Source organism: Dunckerocampus dactyliophorus, chromosome 2 (genome assembly GCF_027744805.1).
Source record: "Dunckerocampus dactyliophorus isolate RoL2022-P2 chromosome 2, RoL_Ddac_1.1, whole genome shotgun sequence".
NCBI classification, from domain to species: Eukaryota; Metazoa; Chordata; class Actinopteri; order Syngnathiformes; family Syngnathidae; genus Dunckerocampus; species Dunckerocampus dactyliophorus.
This window is the reverse complement of record NC_072820.1, coordinates 26,212,501-26,228,405: the sequence shown is the minus strand read 5'-3', so window position 1 is coordinate 26,228,405 and position 15,905 is coordinate 26,212,501. Positions and strand designations below refer to the sequence as shown.

General features: G+C 41.6%; 2 protein-coding genes across 9 annotated transcripts in view; both read right to left on the bottom strand.

The window, feature by feature from the left end:
* Window positions 1-1,252: 1,252 nt before the first annotated feature.
* On the bottom strand, window positions 1,253-8,674 carry ndc1 (NDC1 transmembrane nucleoporin). Of its 7 annotated transcripts, XM_054800588.1 has the most exons (19): window positions 8,320-8,674; window positions 6,928-7,027; window positions 6,713-6,833; window positions 6,535-6,636; window positions 6,284-6,458; window positions 6,093-6,219; window positions 5,910-6,018; window positions 5,107-5,158; window positions 4,900-5,032; window positions 4,629-4,721; window positions 4,475-4,556; window positions 4,219-4,401; window positions 3,640-3,921; window positions 3,460-3,566; window positions 3,101-3,151; window positions 2,960-3,023; window positions 1,747-1,847; window positions 1,521-1,681; window positions 1,253-1,453 (listed from the first exon to the last, which is right to left on the bottom strand). In XM_054800588.1, the coding sequence occupies exons 2-19, from the start codon at window positions 6,940-6,942 to the stop codon at window positions 1,390-1,392; spliced, it is 2,022 nt and encodes a 673-aa protein (XP_054656563.1). In that variant the 5' UTR covers window positions 6,943-7,027; window positions 8,320-8,674; the 3' UTR covers window positions 1,253-1,389. The 7 variants fall into 7 exon arrangements, with proteins under 7 accessions (XP_054656563.1, XP_054656535.1, XP_054656553.1 ...); XM_054800560.1 differs by lacking the exon at window positions 6,928-7,027 and having other exon boundaries at window positions 8,320-8,673; XM_054800578.1 differs by lacking the exon at window positions 6,928-7,027 and having other exon boundaries at window positions 4,237-4,401; window positions 8,320-8,673.
* Window positions 8,675-9,444: 770 nt separating this feature from the next.
* The window catches only part of yipf1 (Yip1 domain family, member 1), a 10,019-nt gene continuing 3,558 nt past the window's right edge, over window positions 9,445-15,905 (bottom strand). For both annotated transcript variants that reach the window (XM_054800645.1, XM_054800653.1), the window contains exons 9-10: window positions 12,409-12,509; window positions 9,445-11,098 (exon numbers count right to left, since the gene is read on the bottom strand). In XM_054800645.1, coding sequence (XP_054656620.1) covers window positions 12,429-12,509 — 81 coding nt within the window. In that variant the 3' untranslated portion in view covers window positions 9,445-11,098; window positions 12,409-12,428. The remainder of the gene's footprint in view (window positions 11,099-12,408; window positions 12,510-15,905) is intronic.

The following is a 15,905-nucleotide window of genomic DNA, read 5'->3' as shown; positions in this document are numbered from 1 at the left end:
ATTCCGTCCAACTAAGAACATGTGGGGGTAGCTATTGTATGTTCTTGTTATTAATTAGGTGTGGGTGGAGTTAGCACACTGGTGTGCTCACAGGTCATTTTAAAATGGCTGCAGCTTGTTGCTGGTGTGTGTGAAGGCCAAACGTGATGCTGTGCTGAGTGCATTGCTTTTTTTCCTCCGGCGTTTCCAAGTCTTTAACATGACCACACCAACAGTTAAAAAGCCACACAATATTGTTGTGTCAGGCTGTGTAATAAGTGAATTCATAAATTCAGCAATACACTAGGTCCCCAACCAACCAACACAATTGGTTCTAGACGACCGTTCGCAAGTCGATTTGTTCTTAAGTCGAAAAAAAGAGAATATTACCAATGATATAGGTACTACATGTACGTATATACATATACAGTATATGCGTATGTACTGTATGTAAATATGAGTTTGGATGCAGCAGTAATATTAAACAAGTATAATTAATGAAAAAAACAATAATAAAAGTGATATAATAATACGTAATGATAAATGTTATTTACCTTTGAGGGGAGAGGTTGTGCATACGTCGTTGTGGTGGAGTTGGAGGAGGAGTTATTAAAAAAAAGGACAAATCGTCGTCGTCGTCTAGACTCTTCTAAAAGAGGTAGTGTTCTGTGGGTGGTGTACAATTAAGCAACTTTAATCACACGCTCTGTCCAGGTTGTATCATACAACTACAACTGAGCCTTCCTCTCTCCCTCTGTTGGTCCCATTAGCAGTGTCACAGTGCCCTCTACTGGTGGTAGCATGTAGCAGTATAAATATGGAGTTACAGTACAGTATAGGCAAAATACATGAAAAAATAGACCAGTCGGCTTGTGTTTGTATCTCTGAAAGTTCGCATGTCGGATGTTCGTAAGTTGGGGAGTTAGTGTACTTCGGTTACATTATTAATGCTTTGAAGAGCTATTTACATAACCATATTGAATTCCACAAATTCACTTTCAAAAATAATTCAACTGCAAAAGAAAGATCTTTTCGTCACATGTTCAATGAACAGCTACAGTTGTATCTTCATTTAACCCATCTTTTTGTGGGTACCGTTTCCGGGTCGTAGGTCAGGATCTTTGTCAGTGAAGCCTTTATGTGTGGGTGAAGTGTCTTGCACAAAGACAACAGCAGTGACAGGGATTTGACTCGCTCTCCCTCCTGAGCCACGCCAAGGCCAGGGAGAAACTACTCGGTTTTTTTCCCCCTCAGACTCCAAACCATCAAGGTATTGACATATTTTTATTTACCCAAGTATGTGCAGTAATAAACAAAAAAAGCTAATATGTACAAACAGTCATCTGACCTGTGACTGTTCTGTTTCTGCTCTTGCGCTCCCAGTTGATGTGCTTGGACATAAACGTTAAGTTATTCTTTGTAGTAGAGAAAGTGCTGCAGCCTCTTGCGGTGCTCTGCCGACATGTGAACAGCGCTGAAGGTGCAAAAACACATTAATGTGCCGCGCTGAAGACATGCTCATGTAAACGTCCTGCACTTACTTCAAGTGATCTCCAAAGGTGGTGGTTATTCGGTATATGGCCGTCTTTAGCGCAGCCCTGAGAGCGAAGCGCAGCGTCTTGTAGGCCGAGTCTCCCATGCCGCTGGTGGTCCTCACAGGTTTGGTGGAGGCGTGAGGCAACTTGAAGTGACGGTCAACTGCCTGGAATAGAAGGAATGGTTCTCACTACGAAATACAACTACTAATGATAAAAAGTGCAAGCTGACCTCTTGCAGCAGCAGCATACATGTGAGGATGCTGGGTAACACCGTCTGGACCACTCCAAAGTGGTCCTCTGAGAACGAAGCTTGGACCAGGTAGGACAGTCCTGCAAGACAGGTTTTATAAATCATGCAATGAATGTACTGACAGTGATGACCGGTTATGCTCGATATTGGCTTTCTTACCCATATCTGATACACCAATATTGTCCAGCACTTTATCACTGATAGAGATATTGGCAGCAGCCTTTTGCCTCAAACTAATGTCATGTAATGAATGAACACATGATGCTTCTTTAACACTGTTTATTTCACAAATAAACAGTTTGTGCAAATTAATACAAATACTGCGATATGCAATACAAGAAAAAAATGCATGTGTGTTGCATGTCACTCCGAGTGATTCTTCCTGAGATGTGATATTAGAAGATTGAATAAGACTCGTTACTCCCACCTCACATAACCAGCGCTTTATGTCATGTTCTGCATGACAGGTTGGACTTTAGTGTTGGTTTTCATGTAATTTTCTCTTGTGTGCTCCAATTTTGTTTTTCTGTTTCCTGTATGGTGCAATGTGCAGCTATGGTTGCTGGAAAGCACGCTCAGTGGTACCCGTTTCTCTTTAATAGCACTATTATTTAGCTCAGGGGTCTCAAACTCGTGGCCAACAAGTTCATATCAATGTTAAGTTTACCGTAGCTTGCTTAGAGGTACATGCTCTTTAATTGGGCAAGCAGAACACTGACTGCAATCACGGTGCAAACATACGGCACATGTAACAAGTAAGTAAAAATACATAGGGCAACTACTACTACCATGGGGAAAAATTAACTACATCAACTTTAACGACATAACTTAAGCAACTTTTTACAAAACAATCTCCACAAGGGATGCTGAAAAGTCAGAAGCATGTCTCCCTGCATGCGTTGTGGCACCTTTTATTTATAGTCCTGCACTAGTAGTAGTTTCCCTGTGTTGTGTTATCTACCTGTTTTAAGCTGCATTAGATGAAAAGAATGTAACACCTTACTGTCACTGCAGATTAAATATGTACAACTTGAAGGTGAAACATGGAAATAATCCCTCACAGCGGACATACTGAGCTTGTTGCTTTGTAGCGCACATCATCACTCAAGTGCTGAATTGATACAGATATGATCCGATATCTTATTTTTATGTCAATATCGGCTGATAATATCCCTAGTAACGACCTTCTTACCTTCTAAAGCCCAAATGTGGGCCTGGCTGTCTGCAAAGAGCGCTTCACTGGACGCCTCTGGAAGCTGCGTAATAAAGCAGAATGTGCGTGTGAAGTGCGAAGATACAGTCTAACTTGCCAGTGACAAAGTAGTGCGCTCACCTTGTTGAAAAGGTACGCTATGAGCACCCGCTTTGACAGGAAGCTTTTAACCTTAAAAAGGTGAAGAATGAATGTTAGCATTTCAATGAATTTCACTCATTTTCACTCTTAATATGTTTAATATGCATTATATATTATGTCATTTTAATACTTATTTGAAAAGAAAAATTGCCAAAAAAATATATATCAATTTCATAAAAATGCATTTACAGGTACTTATTTTTTTTACAAAAAAAAAAATGGTACTCTCAGCAGTTGAGTAAATAAACTGGCCCCCAGTGGCTAATTGAGAAAGTACCCTAATCAAATCAAATATGATGTCAGTGCAGACAGTACAAGCATGCAAACATTATAAGTACCTGCTCTTTTCGGTTGTGGAGGAACTGGGCCAGAAGGCTGGGTTTAGAGGTGTCCTGCTTGAGAAGGGGGCCAGGCGACAATTCCAGGCTGCTGTTGAACTGTGAACCTGGAGCAAGGAAATAACCAGCAGAAGCACAAATAAAAATCACCTGTAAGGAAGCAGAGAAATGTATGCATACCATTTCTACCCTCACATGTGGAGGTGGACCAGAGCTTGGGGGCCCTCCTCATGACATGGGGGCTCTGCACGGCGCCGTGCCACGGCGAGCCCTGATCCACGGGAGCGGTGAGACGACGCAGGCTGGGAGAGGTGAAGGGGCTGTCCAGGTTGGGAGGAGTGAAAGGGGCAGTCAGGGGGCTCTGCACCACGGTGCCGACGGAGCGGGCAAAGACAGATGCCGGCGTCTTGGACAGGAAGGTGGTGGGTTGTGGACTCATCAGGTCATCCAGGCCTGACGTTACTTTGATCAGAAACATTTTTGATCCTTTAATGGCCTTAAAATGTAAATCCAACCTTAACTGTATACACTTAGTGGCCATTTCATCACAATCAAAATGATGCATTTTGGAGGTATTGCTTTAACATTATATTTATTATTGTACATTGTAGTGGCATAGAAGTGTGCTGCATCATGCTGAGAGCTGTTTATAATATTTTCACCTCCTCATACACCTAAATAAAGACACACATGCAGGTGCACCTATTGTTGTGGTGAGTGCATCAACAGCGAGAAGGCTGGGAAACATTTCCAACGTACAAAATGAACAGAGGGTACCCGTGGACGTCTCGGACGAGGACTTCCTTTCGCTCCCCGTGGACAGCGACTTGGCCCTGCCATTGGTCGCCACGCTGTCGTGATACGCCACCAGTCGCTGCGTCAGATCAGTCAGCAGTGACAGACACTCCCTGCTAATGGCGTTCCAGTTGTGAGGATGACCACCTGAAAAAGACATTTCCATCACGTTATGATATGTTAAAGATAAAAAAATAAAAATCAATGCATACAAACAAACCTGGCTGACTCAGGCTGAACATCTCACAACGACGTGGAGGAGAGTGCTGAGAGAGCAGAGCCAAGTCCTGCAGGGCGAGGAACTTTATGGAGGAGAACATGCGCGGTGAGACACATGAAAATACACTCCATGTGGAAGAATGGTGATGAGATACCTTTAAAATAGCCGGCTGGGGGTCACTCAGAACCTTGGGAAGACATTGGTGCACATCCTCAGTGAAAGACGACTGCACTGGAAATCTGTACCCCTGCACAAAAGAGGTAATATTCCATCAATTAAATTGTAATTAATGTCATCTTATGAGCCCTTAAGACAATGCATGGCTGATTTACCACTTTCTTATACATACAAATATAAAGACACCACTGCCCTCTCGTGTCTACATAATAAAAACTATCATGTGTACAGTATATGGACACACACACCTCAGTGACAAAGATCCGGAAGAGCAGCAGAGTGATGTACCAGCTGAAGAGCAGGAAGGTGGCGCTGATCCACAGGTGGTAGAGCAAGGACAAGTCCAGCAGTCCAGCGATAGTGTCCAGACGATGGGCGGAGCTAGGGAAGGAAAACAACAACATTACAGTGTGAGTGCCATGAGCGCCGCAATAGTTTTGCTTGAATGCACTGACCTGTCCCTGCGGAGATTAAATGTTTTACAGATCCACTCTCTTGGAAGATAACCTGTCAACACAAAGCATGAAGTAAGCAGTGATGTCTGATTTAGTAAAAACACACAAAGACAACTAAATAGAGTTTTTAATGACATTAGGATTCTTTTGTGCATCAACTTTGAATACAATTTTCAAAGCCGATCACAAAAGCCGATGAGCGTGCGGCGGCAAATCCTACATCACATTGTGTTGCCAACAAAATGACACATCTCATAGTGAGCTTGAAACAGGCTACGCCAATCCATGCCATCATGTTTAATCACTCTATTACTAAATCTCAGTTTGACTATTCTTCTATCTTTGTTGACACGCTTTTGTCTAGCTGTCACTGGCTGTACTTTCTTAAAAGGTGGTTATATTGTTTTTAGCTGTTCATATGAACAGTACTTAGTAACTTGTTTTTACACTTGCATGGCAATTTACGTCAGAAAATGATGTGGCGCCTTTGTCTATTACGATAACTAAAAATTAAAATAGCTTTTGTATTGTTTGTATTTTGTAATATTAACAGTGGTTAACTTATTTTTACACTGGTATGACAATTACGTATGATAAAAAACATTATAGGAAGCTTTGCAAATTTAAGGTTTTCATATTAACAAAACAAAAAAAAATTTTAACAAAAAAAATGCCAGTAGATTTTGGGGTTCGGAGAAAAACAAAATTAAATAAAAAACCAAAAAAAGAAAAAGAAAAGGAAAAAAAATGATGTAAACTCACAATGCCTGTGGACGTTTTGTGTGCAAAGCCAGACAACTTACCCAAAAAGAAATATACTATAATGTAGTTTCTAACGGAGTAGAGTGCTTGAGTGGCACTGCACTTCACCACAAGTGGCAGGGACCCCTTAAAGCGAAGGTACTTGTATTGCTGAGGGAGGAGAAAGAATGCAAAAGTTCAACAAACCAGCTTATGACAGGTAAACTTACTTTGACATAACGTACCTGAACAGCATGGAAAGAGACATAGTTGATGTTGTGGATTACACCAAAGAGGCTGTGAGAAAAGCCAACAAAGGCTCCCGCCAGGCAAAGGACAAGATGGTACTCGTTCAGACACACCTGAGGGGGACTATACAGACAATTATTAGCCATGTGTTCGCATAACAAACTCCGCTCACAGCCCATCTGCTTACCCCTCGTTGTGGGCACACGGATATCCCAGCATCTCGTATCTGCCCCCAATGGTGACGGCGGAACACCAGGCCACAATGATTCCCATAACGCAGTGGACGAGGGAGTTGACAACGTGGCGAGGATGAAGCAGCTGAGCCAAAAGGGCAATTTTGGAGCAGGCGATGGTTGGGACGACTAAGGGGAACATAAATCATATAATGTGGAGCCTCGTTTTTGGCAAAAATAACCGCCAGATTTGAACTCTGCTCACCTGTATAATACTCAAAGATCAGGAATCCAACCATGACCGTGACGGCACACAGCAAGACGAAGGAAAAAATGGTGCTTGCACTCGTCATGAGAGCCAAACATTCTGTCGAAGAAAGAAAAACAAGACATTTAGCTTGACTGGAGGACGGACAATTTTCAATATAAAAATGCTTACTGACCTGATATGCTCTGGATTGGGAGAAGAGGACTGAATCTACTGAGGATGACAAAAACGGCAGTGGTGGGCGGCAACAGCAGGACAGCCCAGGCAATGCTGGCCGCAGCTCTCCAGCATATCACCTGGAGAAAATAATTTAAAAAATAAAATTTCTGTGGAACTCAGTAGATCAGCAACTGTAAGTAAATGTAATGTCTGTAACCCACTTATCCTCACAAGGGTCGCGGGCATGCTGGTGCCTATCCCAGCTGTCTTTGGGCAGGGTACACCCTGGACTGATCGCGAGCCAAACAACCATTCACTCTCACGTTCATACCTATGGACAATTTAGAGTCACCAATTAACCTAACATACATGTTTTCGGAATGTGGGAGAAAACCCACGTACGCACGGGAAGAACATGCAAACGCCACACAGAGATGCCCAACAGAAATTCGAACCGTTCTTCCCAATCTCCTGACTTTGTGGCCATCATGTTAACTACTAGGCCACCATGCGGCCATCACTGTAACAGGCACAGCAAAATAGGTGTATTTGCCTAAGGTGCTGCAAAAAAAAGTATATCACACGCCAATTAAAACAAACTGCCACATTAAGTAACAAAAGGGGATCTTTGGGGATCCTTGAAAATAGAGTACAGTAAGGTGTGATATGAAAAAGAATAAGAGGAATGTGAGATTCCCTACAAATGTACAGTAGGTTAATGCAATTTGGCAGTGTTCTGTGCATTTACAGCTGTTAGTCTGTTGGTTCTGGTTTTCAATGTCTTGAACTCTCTGCCAGAGGGTAACAGTCAAAACTACAAGTGTCCAGGTTGGGCCCAGGTCCCTGAAGATGTACAGCAGTGACAATACTGTCGAGTTCCACCAAGGAATGAAGGGACAAGCCAGTAATCCTCTAGCCTGTTGCATGCCTTCATGTCTGCCGCTGTGCAGCTGGAAAACCACACACGGATGCAGTACAGTGTAGTAGGATGCCCTCAATGGAATTTTGGGGAAATACAGTCTGTGCCCTGCCTTTTTGATGATGACTCTGGTGTTAGTGATCCAGGTCAGGTCGTTCCACGTAGGTCTTCCTGTATCTGTACGCCGATGAACTGGACGTTGGAGACTCTCTCCATGCAGTCCCCTACCAACAAACAGGGGCGGAATGCCCGTTTTTGTTCCTTTCAGAAGTCTGTCATTGCATCCTTGACTGACAACCCCTCCATGTCGTCCCGGTATGCAGACAGCGAACTTGATGCTCTTGCTGGGTGAGCGGGGTGTTGCAGATATGGCTGTGGAGACATGGTCTACTCACGCCCTCAAGGGGCGGTTTGTTGGCAAGTCCCTGATCTAAAGACAAATTGAGTCATTTACTCTCAGTATTCACTTTAAGAATGTTTGACCCCATTTAGCAGACCTAAAGTGTATTATATCCTTACACACGCAAATAACGGGAAACACATAGATAGGTGCACTTGATAGCATGTAAAAATTAATGGAGCTGGAAGGACGCTAACTGAAGTAAGCTAGCATAAACAAGACGTCTATAGTTAGCATCCTAGCTAACGTCGTGTCACAATTGTATGAAAACAAAAGAGGACTTTTGGAACACAAATTTACCCACCTTGCGGACAAACCAACAACTTTGATCCGAAAACATGACTAATGTAGTGAAGACCAAAAGTATTCCTCCGGACTTTGCTGCTGTCAAATCTGTTATCCACTCAAATTTCCATGCCGCGCCACATTCAAAGGACCTCCGAAAGGACCCCTCAGCATCGTTAAAAGTGTCCTAATTACTGCCTGTTTGAAAAGAACCCCCCCACAAAAAAAAACAAAGCAGGCCCGGATTTAGATGTTCAGATATTGGGATATTTCTGTAAAAACACGTAAGTAATTTACATAAGGCTAAACACACACAAATGAGACTTGTAATGATAAGGTAATTTACTGATACCTACACAACTACATACATATATGAATAAGTGCAATTTAATCAGTTCTGAATCCCTTTACTTTCATCATGCACAAAAGATTTCTTATCATGTTGATAGCCATTCCCATAAAATTCCAAAGCAGTTTTTTGGTCATCCTGGCTCAATGATTTGGACTCGAATGCATTGGCGGGAAGCTTTTGTGTTGAACCTATAGACATGTCTGTCTGAATGGCTTTGTGGACAATCTGCTTCTGTCCTGGCTTTAGCGCGATGGCAGGGAGGGCCTGCTGCTCCCGCTGGGTCTTCTTGTCCTCCCACAGCTTGAGTAGACGCCGCTGGTTGTTGGTCATGTCTTTGAGATTCTGCTGCAACGACTGCACCTGCTCCTCCAAGAGCGTCTTGGAGGTGACCGTGTTGGCCAACTCGGACATCAGGTCGTCAATGGTCAGGCTCAGCTTGTTGGTCTTCTCCACCAGCGAGTTGCACTCGTGCTCCTTCTCGTGCAGGTCGTTGATTATGTCTTTAGTTGTCTTGCCATTGAACTTCGGGCTGCACTCGAGGCCGATCTCCGTGCGAAGGACCTTCACTTGCTTCCTCAGTTCCTTGTTGTCTAAGGTCAAGGTCTTCAGTTTCTGCTTGAGGGCCTCGGTGGAGCGCATCCTCGACTCATACTGCCTCAGCTTCTCCCTGACGACGCTTTCCCTGTGGACGGCATCGTCTCGTTCCTTCCTGCACTTCTCCAACAGCTTTAAAGTCTCAAATTTGGATGCTCGGTCGCCTTTGCCATTTGAGGACGCCATCGCAGCAATTACGACTCAAAGCACAGCAACAAATGTGATCTCACAAAGTCATTTTTGGTCCTGTTAGAGTAGATCTTTGGGCATTGTGCGGTGAAATCCCCAACGGCGAGCCTGATACTGAGGCAGGTGACATTCCTCCCACAGGGTTTTCTATCCATGTAACTCAAAGCTGAGGGCTAGAATGACCATTAATTAGGGCGCCAGCATCTCTCTAACACCGTTTCAAGTGACACAATTTCTTGTTCCTATTTTGTTAATGAATCTAAACTCTAATTCACAAAAATATCCCATATAAGCATCAGCAGGTAGGGTTCCTGTTGGGTGAGCTACAGGAAGATGCAAACAATGACGCATCACACCCCCTCTGGCAGCGTGCCATCTTAAGATGGATGAGTTGCCAAATGTGACTTTTATAGTTGGGAGCTATTAATTACAAGTGCTTGCTGCTTAAATATTTAAAAATGTCAAAGTGTTGAAATGTGCTGGCAGGTGTTGACGCAGTCAGCTGCTGATTAAAAAAAGCAGCTGACTGCAAGTGTGGGATTTTAAAGTTGGTTTATTCGAGTTACAATAGTCTTTATTTGCTTTAAGCATAATCCATAACGATGAATCTACTGAAAAATGTGTAAATGAAATATTTTCTGTGCTTGATGATTGTTGATTTTTAAAAGCATCCACAACAACTTTTTGTAAGTTAGATGGAATTTTCTATTCATGAATTTGATCCATGTTAGTTTGTCAGTCAGCAAAAATTAATTAAATAAAAGATGCATTTAGGATGCTCTTTTGTACAAAGGAACATCAGGGCCACACCGGAAAAAAATAGTAGCAGTCCGAAAATGACAAAGAGAAGTTTGTAATTTTATGACAATACTGTAGTCACTTGTTTATCGCGGTCAATTGGTTGACTACGTGCAGTGTGAAATTTTAGGAAATGTCTCATCAATGTAACATTACTGACGCCTAGTGACCAGAATACTACATATGACTTGTCTTTCAATATTTTTTGACTAATAATAAGCAATAGCCAACCAAGAAACAGCAATAAGCAATTACCAGGTAATTAATTATTGAAAAAAATGTAATAGAGCGATGTTGGAACCGCAATGTAGCGAGGTACTACTATAAAGTCATGAAATTAAAAGACTACAGCTGGAATGTTCTAAGAAATTCCCACAGAAATGTCAAATTTCAAATTTAAGTTTGTTTAACTTTATTCTTATACAAGTATTTTTTCCTTATAAAGTTCAGACTTTATTTGTGATATATTTTGTGGCACTAATACTCCTTTGTACTTTTGGTATTTGTTGACAGTGTTGAATAACTATATTAAAGACAATTAAATACATCCATCAGTACACAAAATTCTGTGGTATCCTGTCCAAACCCAATACCCCTAATATTAAATAAATAGATGCCTCCAAACACCAACAATTGGTTAGGTTTCAGCTGCAACATCACACGAGTGTTTTTTGTGGAAGTTCAGGACCCACCCCAGTAAAAATAAGAGGACTTGTACAAGTGTTCATTGTCAGCCATGAAACCAAGCATTAATGGCGGGATTTGAGGTCTTGGGCCAGCAGGTGCGAGTGCAGGTGAAATCCAGACGGCCCATGACTTCATCACCACAGCAACCCAATTCTCTCTGACAAAGCAACAGGAGAACCTGCAATTTGGGAGGGAAAAAACAGCAACACTTGCTTGGGGAAGGAGAAATCGTGTAAAGGAAGTTTGGTGTTGGATTGCGCAAACACAAACTGGAGACACTCAAACAGGCTGCAAAGTTTGGAGCTGATAAGTGAAGAAAGGTACAAGGAGATACAGACCTGATCAAAATCTTAAGACCAGTTGAAAAATTGCTAGAATTTGCATTTTGCACATTTGGATCTTAATGAAGTTTTAAGTAGAGCTACAATATGCAAAAGCAAGAAGGGGGAGTGAGACAAAAAGCACTTTGAAAAAGTAATTTATTGAAAACGACAATTAAACTGAAATAGGCTGTTTATCAAAAAATAACAAAAAAAAAACTGTCCAAACAAGAACAAAAAATGTTCTCAGTAGGACTCAGTAATGAGTAGCTCCACCTTTCTTGTTAATCATTTCAAAAATTGGTTTGGCCATGCTTGATGCAAGTGTTTCCAGGAGGCTAGTGGGAACATTGCTCCAAGTGGTGAAGATGGCTTCACAAAGGGCATCAACTGTCTGGAACTGATGGCCATTTTTATAAACTTCCCTTGCCATCCATCCCCAAATGTTCTCAATGGTATTTAAATGAGGGCAACATGCAGGATGGTCCAAAAGAGTGATGTTATTCTCTCTGAAGAAATCCTTCGTCAAACGAGCATTGTGAACTGCACCGTTTGACGACCCTGCACCACCTGAAGCTCCAGTTTTCCACTGAATGAAAAAGCACCCCTCTGATGGTTATTGCACTGCAGTCGGCACCAGTAAGGGCCTTAATTTGGGTCGAAGACTGCCCTGTGCCTTGATGGACAGCCAATCCCCCGGCTCAGCGCAGGTTTGATTGTTTTGGGTCTACCACGTGACTTTTTTGTTCCATAATGCTCAGGATCTTTCAAAGAATTTAGAATGACTATCTTACTGCGCCCAACCTCAGAAGCAATGGCACGCTGCGAGAGGCCTTGCTTATGCAGCTCGTTCAAAAAGAAAAAGCTTCTTAGCTTTAGCCATCAGGAGGGCATGACAGTGTGAATGCCTGAAAGAAAATTTAAATGTCGAGCAGATTTTGGCTTTTATAGCCTGTGGTCTTAAACTTTTGATCAGGTGATAAACTATTTCAGTTTTTCTTTTGTTTTGTTTAAATTACAAGTTCCAAATATTTTTTGCTTCTTGCTTTTGCATATTGTAGCTCTACTTAAAACCTCATTAAGATCCAAATGTGCAAAAGGAAAATTCTAGCAATTTTTCAACTGGTCTTAAGATTTTGATCAGGTCTATATTATGCAAAGTGAATACCTTTAAACAATGGCTGCTTCTCATGTTGTGGCATTTGCATGGATGACTGCTGCTACCATGGTGGGTTTTAACACCGGCTCTGGTTTGCTGAAGAAATAAGCCTAAAAACAGGGGAGGAATAAAAACAAAAAACAAAAACACAAATACAATCTTCACCAAATTTATGTTGTTGACGTGGGATTACTCTGTGGACTAATTACACCAACGCAAGGAGATGTGACACCCTGAGAGTGGCGACACGCACATCTCAGTTTCCCATGCAGGGCAGGTCGACATGACACAGTCACTTCCCACACACACGGGGACATGCAGGACAGTCGACCGGTCAAATGAGTTTGTGATGGAGTCACTGATGGGCACACTGCTCAATTGAGATGGAATTATTTATTATTTGATTTTATTTTTTTTAAGGTGAGCCATGTTTCCCATAAGGGGTACCAGAGGACCTCAGGGGAGGCACAACACCAGCTACGGAAAAAGAAGAAACATTTTCTAAACCTGCTATACTGAATTGATCTAAACATTAAATACATTTACCAAATGCGCTAGGTCGATGCTAATTTACATGGAAATTCCCATATAGGCGCGAAAAATTAGTTTTAGCGATTTCAGGTCCTGTCCACACGAATACGGACATTTTAAAAACGCATATTTTTCTATGAGTTTTGGCCTCTCATCCACACGCAAACAGTGCTTTTTGTCCTTAAAAACTGAGCTTTTAGAAAACTCCGGCCAGAGTGAAGATTTTCCAGCTTCAGCGTATGCGTGTGTACGGTCTAGATCAGGGGTGTCAAACTCATTTTCACTTAGGGCCACATCGACATAATGGCTGTCCTCAATGGGCCAGATGTAACTTATAAATAAAAGTAAATGTAATCGAATGTAATGTAAAATAAACGTAACAACTCCTGAATGTTAAATAACTCTAAATTTATTACTTATTCAGGTGACAAACATTACAGTTGCATAGAAAAAAATATCTTTACTTGTTGCTCTGTTCTAACATAAATCATTTGAATTTGTCAGCTTATGAAACCCACACTACTCCATCAATCAAGGATCAAACTATGCAAGTGAATTAAGAAAAATAACATAAAACACAAGTTATGACATTAACTTTGTTCAAAACGTTTTTGTCAAAGTTAAAATGGGCTTAATTACTGTAAAATCAACTGCTGTGAGCTGCTAACAGCATGTATGACAATGATGTAGCTTTTTACACAAAAAAAGACTGCACACAGTCTTGCATCCAACTGATGGTTTGACTACAATAATTTGTCTGCATACACACATAAAACCTGCAAATACTAATAATTGCAACAGTAGCTACACATAAATAATATGTAATCAACTAAAAATTACAAAATAAAAGTTGACTACTTGTATATTGGTCAAGATTTTAGGTTAGTAACTAACCTAAAAACTGATATTTTTTTAAAGCCTGTAATTGGTCGGGACACACCTGCTCATAGACCTTCAGCATGCACTGCTTCAAAAAACGCTCCCTCTGAAAAACACTTGGAAGTGTGGGCAATTTCTTCAGCCACAATAAAGCTAGCTTCCACTGCCGCATTGTTTTTGGCTGTGGATTTCGTGACCACACTCTGCTGCAACCGCAGTTTGCCTTTTAATTCTTGGGCAATTTGTTGCTTTTCTTGAAGGCTAGCTTTTCCTCCGCGTTTAGTGTCAAAATGCCGACGCAGATTGTACTCTTTAACAACCGACACCGCTTCATAACACAAAAGACATACCGGTCTTTCTCCTTGAAGCACAAACAAGTACCCGCCTTCCCATCTTTCTTGAAACTTCCATCCGCATCAACTTTTCTCTCCCCGGACATTTTGGGATCATTATTTATTTGTCAATTCAACTCGTTGGCATTGATGTGGAGACACTGCCGTTTAGTGGCGGTGAGCCGTCACTTCGTATTGTAGTCGACAGGCTTTGTGGGAAATGTAGTTTTTGATCAAAGCACGCTTTTGACCTACTTAGTTCCTCTCGGGCCTCATAAAATGACGTGGAGGGGCCACATTTGGCCCGCGGGCCTTGAGTTTAACACCTGTGGTCTAGACTGAGATTTTGGCTTGTTGCTGACAAATGATGTAACAATTATGTGTGCAATGGCACACATAACATTGCTGCTTTCAAACATACTGCAATGACTTTTTGTGTGTATTACAGTAAACATACGCCTACTTTCGCTTCACGTCGACGAACAAAGGCGTCAATGCGGGCTTCAGAGGACATTGCTGCTGTTTTGCTCGCAATGGCTACGACACCCCCGGCAAAAAAAAAAATGTGAATTTCTCTTGGAGATTAATCAAGTACAGTATCTATCTATCGAATTGGGACAAGACCCGATTGGACCTCTAGCTGGTGGGACAACTTTCACAAGAATGTCGTTATTTTGGAAGAATGGCGTGGGAATGTTAGCATGGCAAGAACATTCTGACTGCGTTTGACTGCGCTGTTTTGCCCGCACATTGAAAGCTTCCCTGTAATATGTGCCTGCCTTGTTCTGTATAACTATGGTTGTGGAGGTAATTAAACAAGAACAATTTGCCAGACACACCATTACTTCAGCAATGATAGCGTCAGAGCCAATGGGAGTTCTTTCGTGATCGATAAAATGAGCTACACTTTACAAAATTGTACTTAATATCTGCTACATTTGAACATGTTTCATCCATTATAAGTTTTATAGTCAATACATTTTACTGACAAATATGAAATAACGTACTGAAAAGTAATGCTACTTCGCTAGCAGTCGACATGTAGCTTCTCCCGTACATCGCCATGTTATGGCACGTCGGCGGAAATGATATCATCAGCGCCTCTGATTGTTTACAATTGCCTCACAGTCCATGGCTGCAGCGCCTCCTTACTTTGGTGTGTGCATGATAGCCTGCGTATGCATATTCGTGTGGATAGAGATATTTTTGACACTGGAGAGGGGCAGATGTACATTTTTGAAAATATCCATATTCAGACATGGACATGGACTTACATGGCAATTGCAAACACTTGCAAATGTACATTCCAGTTAAACAGCTGACATACAATACAAACACTTTCTAAGGCTCAAAAAGAGACGGGACTGACACATTCAACATGTAAACTAACAAATGTTGTTGGTGTTCTTCTATTACAGCAGGTTTCAAATAGTTCTCCGAAATGTCCCCACCTATGGGAGTATTAATCAATGACACCACATTGCAAAAAAACAAAAACAAAAAAAGACCAAAATTATTTTGGTCTTTTTTTTTTTTTTTACTACATCCGTTTTCCACCAACTGAGAATCACTGGTCTAGTGGGGGGGGGGTATTAACAGTGTTAATTAACAGTGTTAATACTTACATAAAAGAAAATTACTAACTTTTTTTTTTTTTAACTGTTGTAGCTGTAGAAAACCTTATGAACTCCACAAGATGGCAGTAGCTGCATGTGAAGTATCATGAGTGCTCAGCATCCAGCACCTTTATCTACCTCTGTAAGC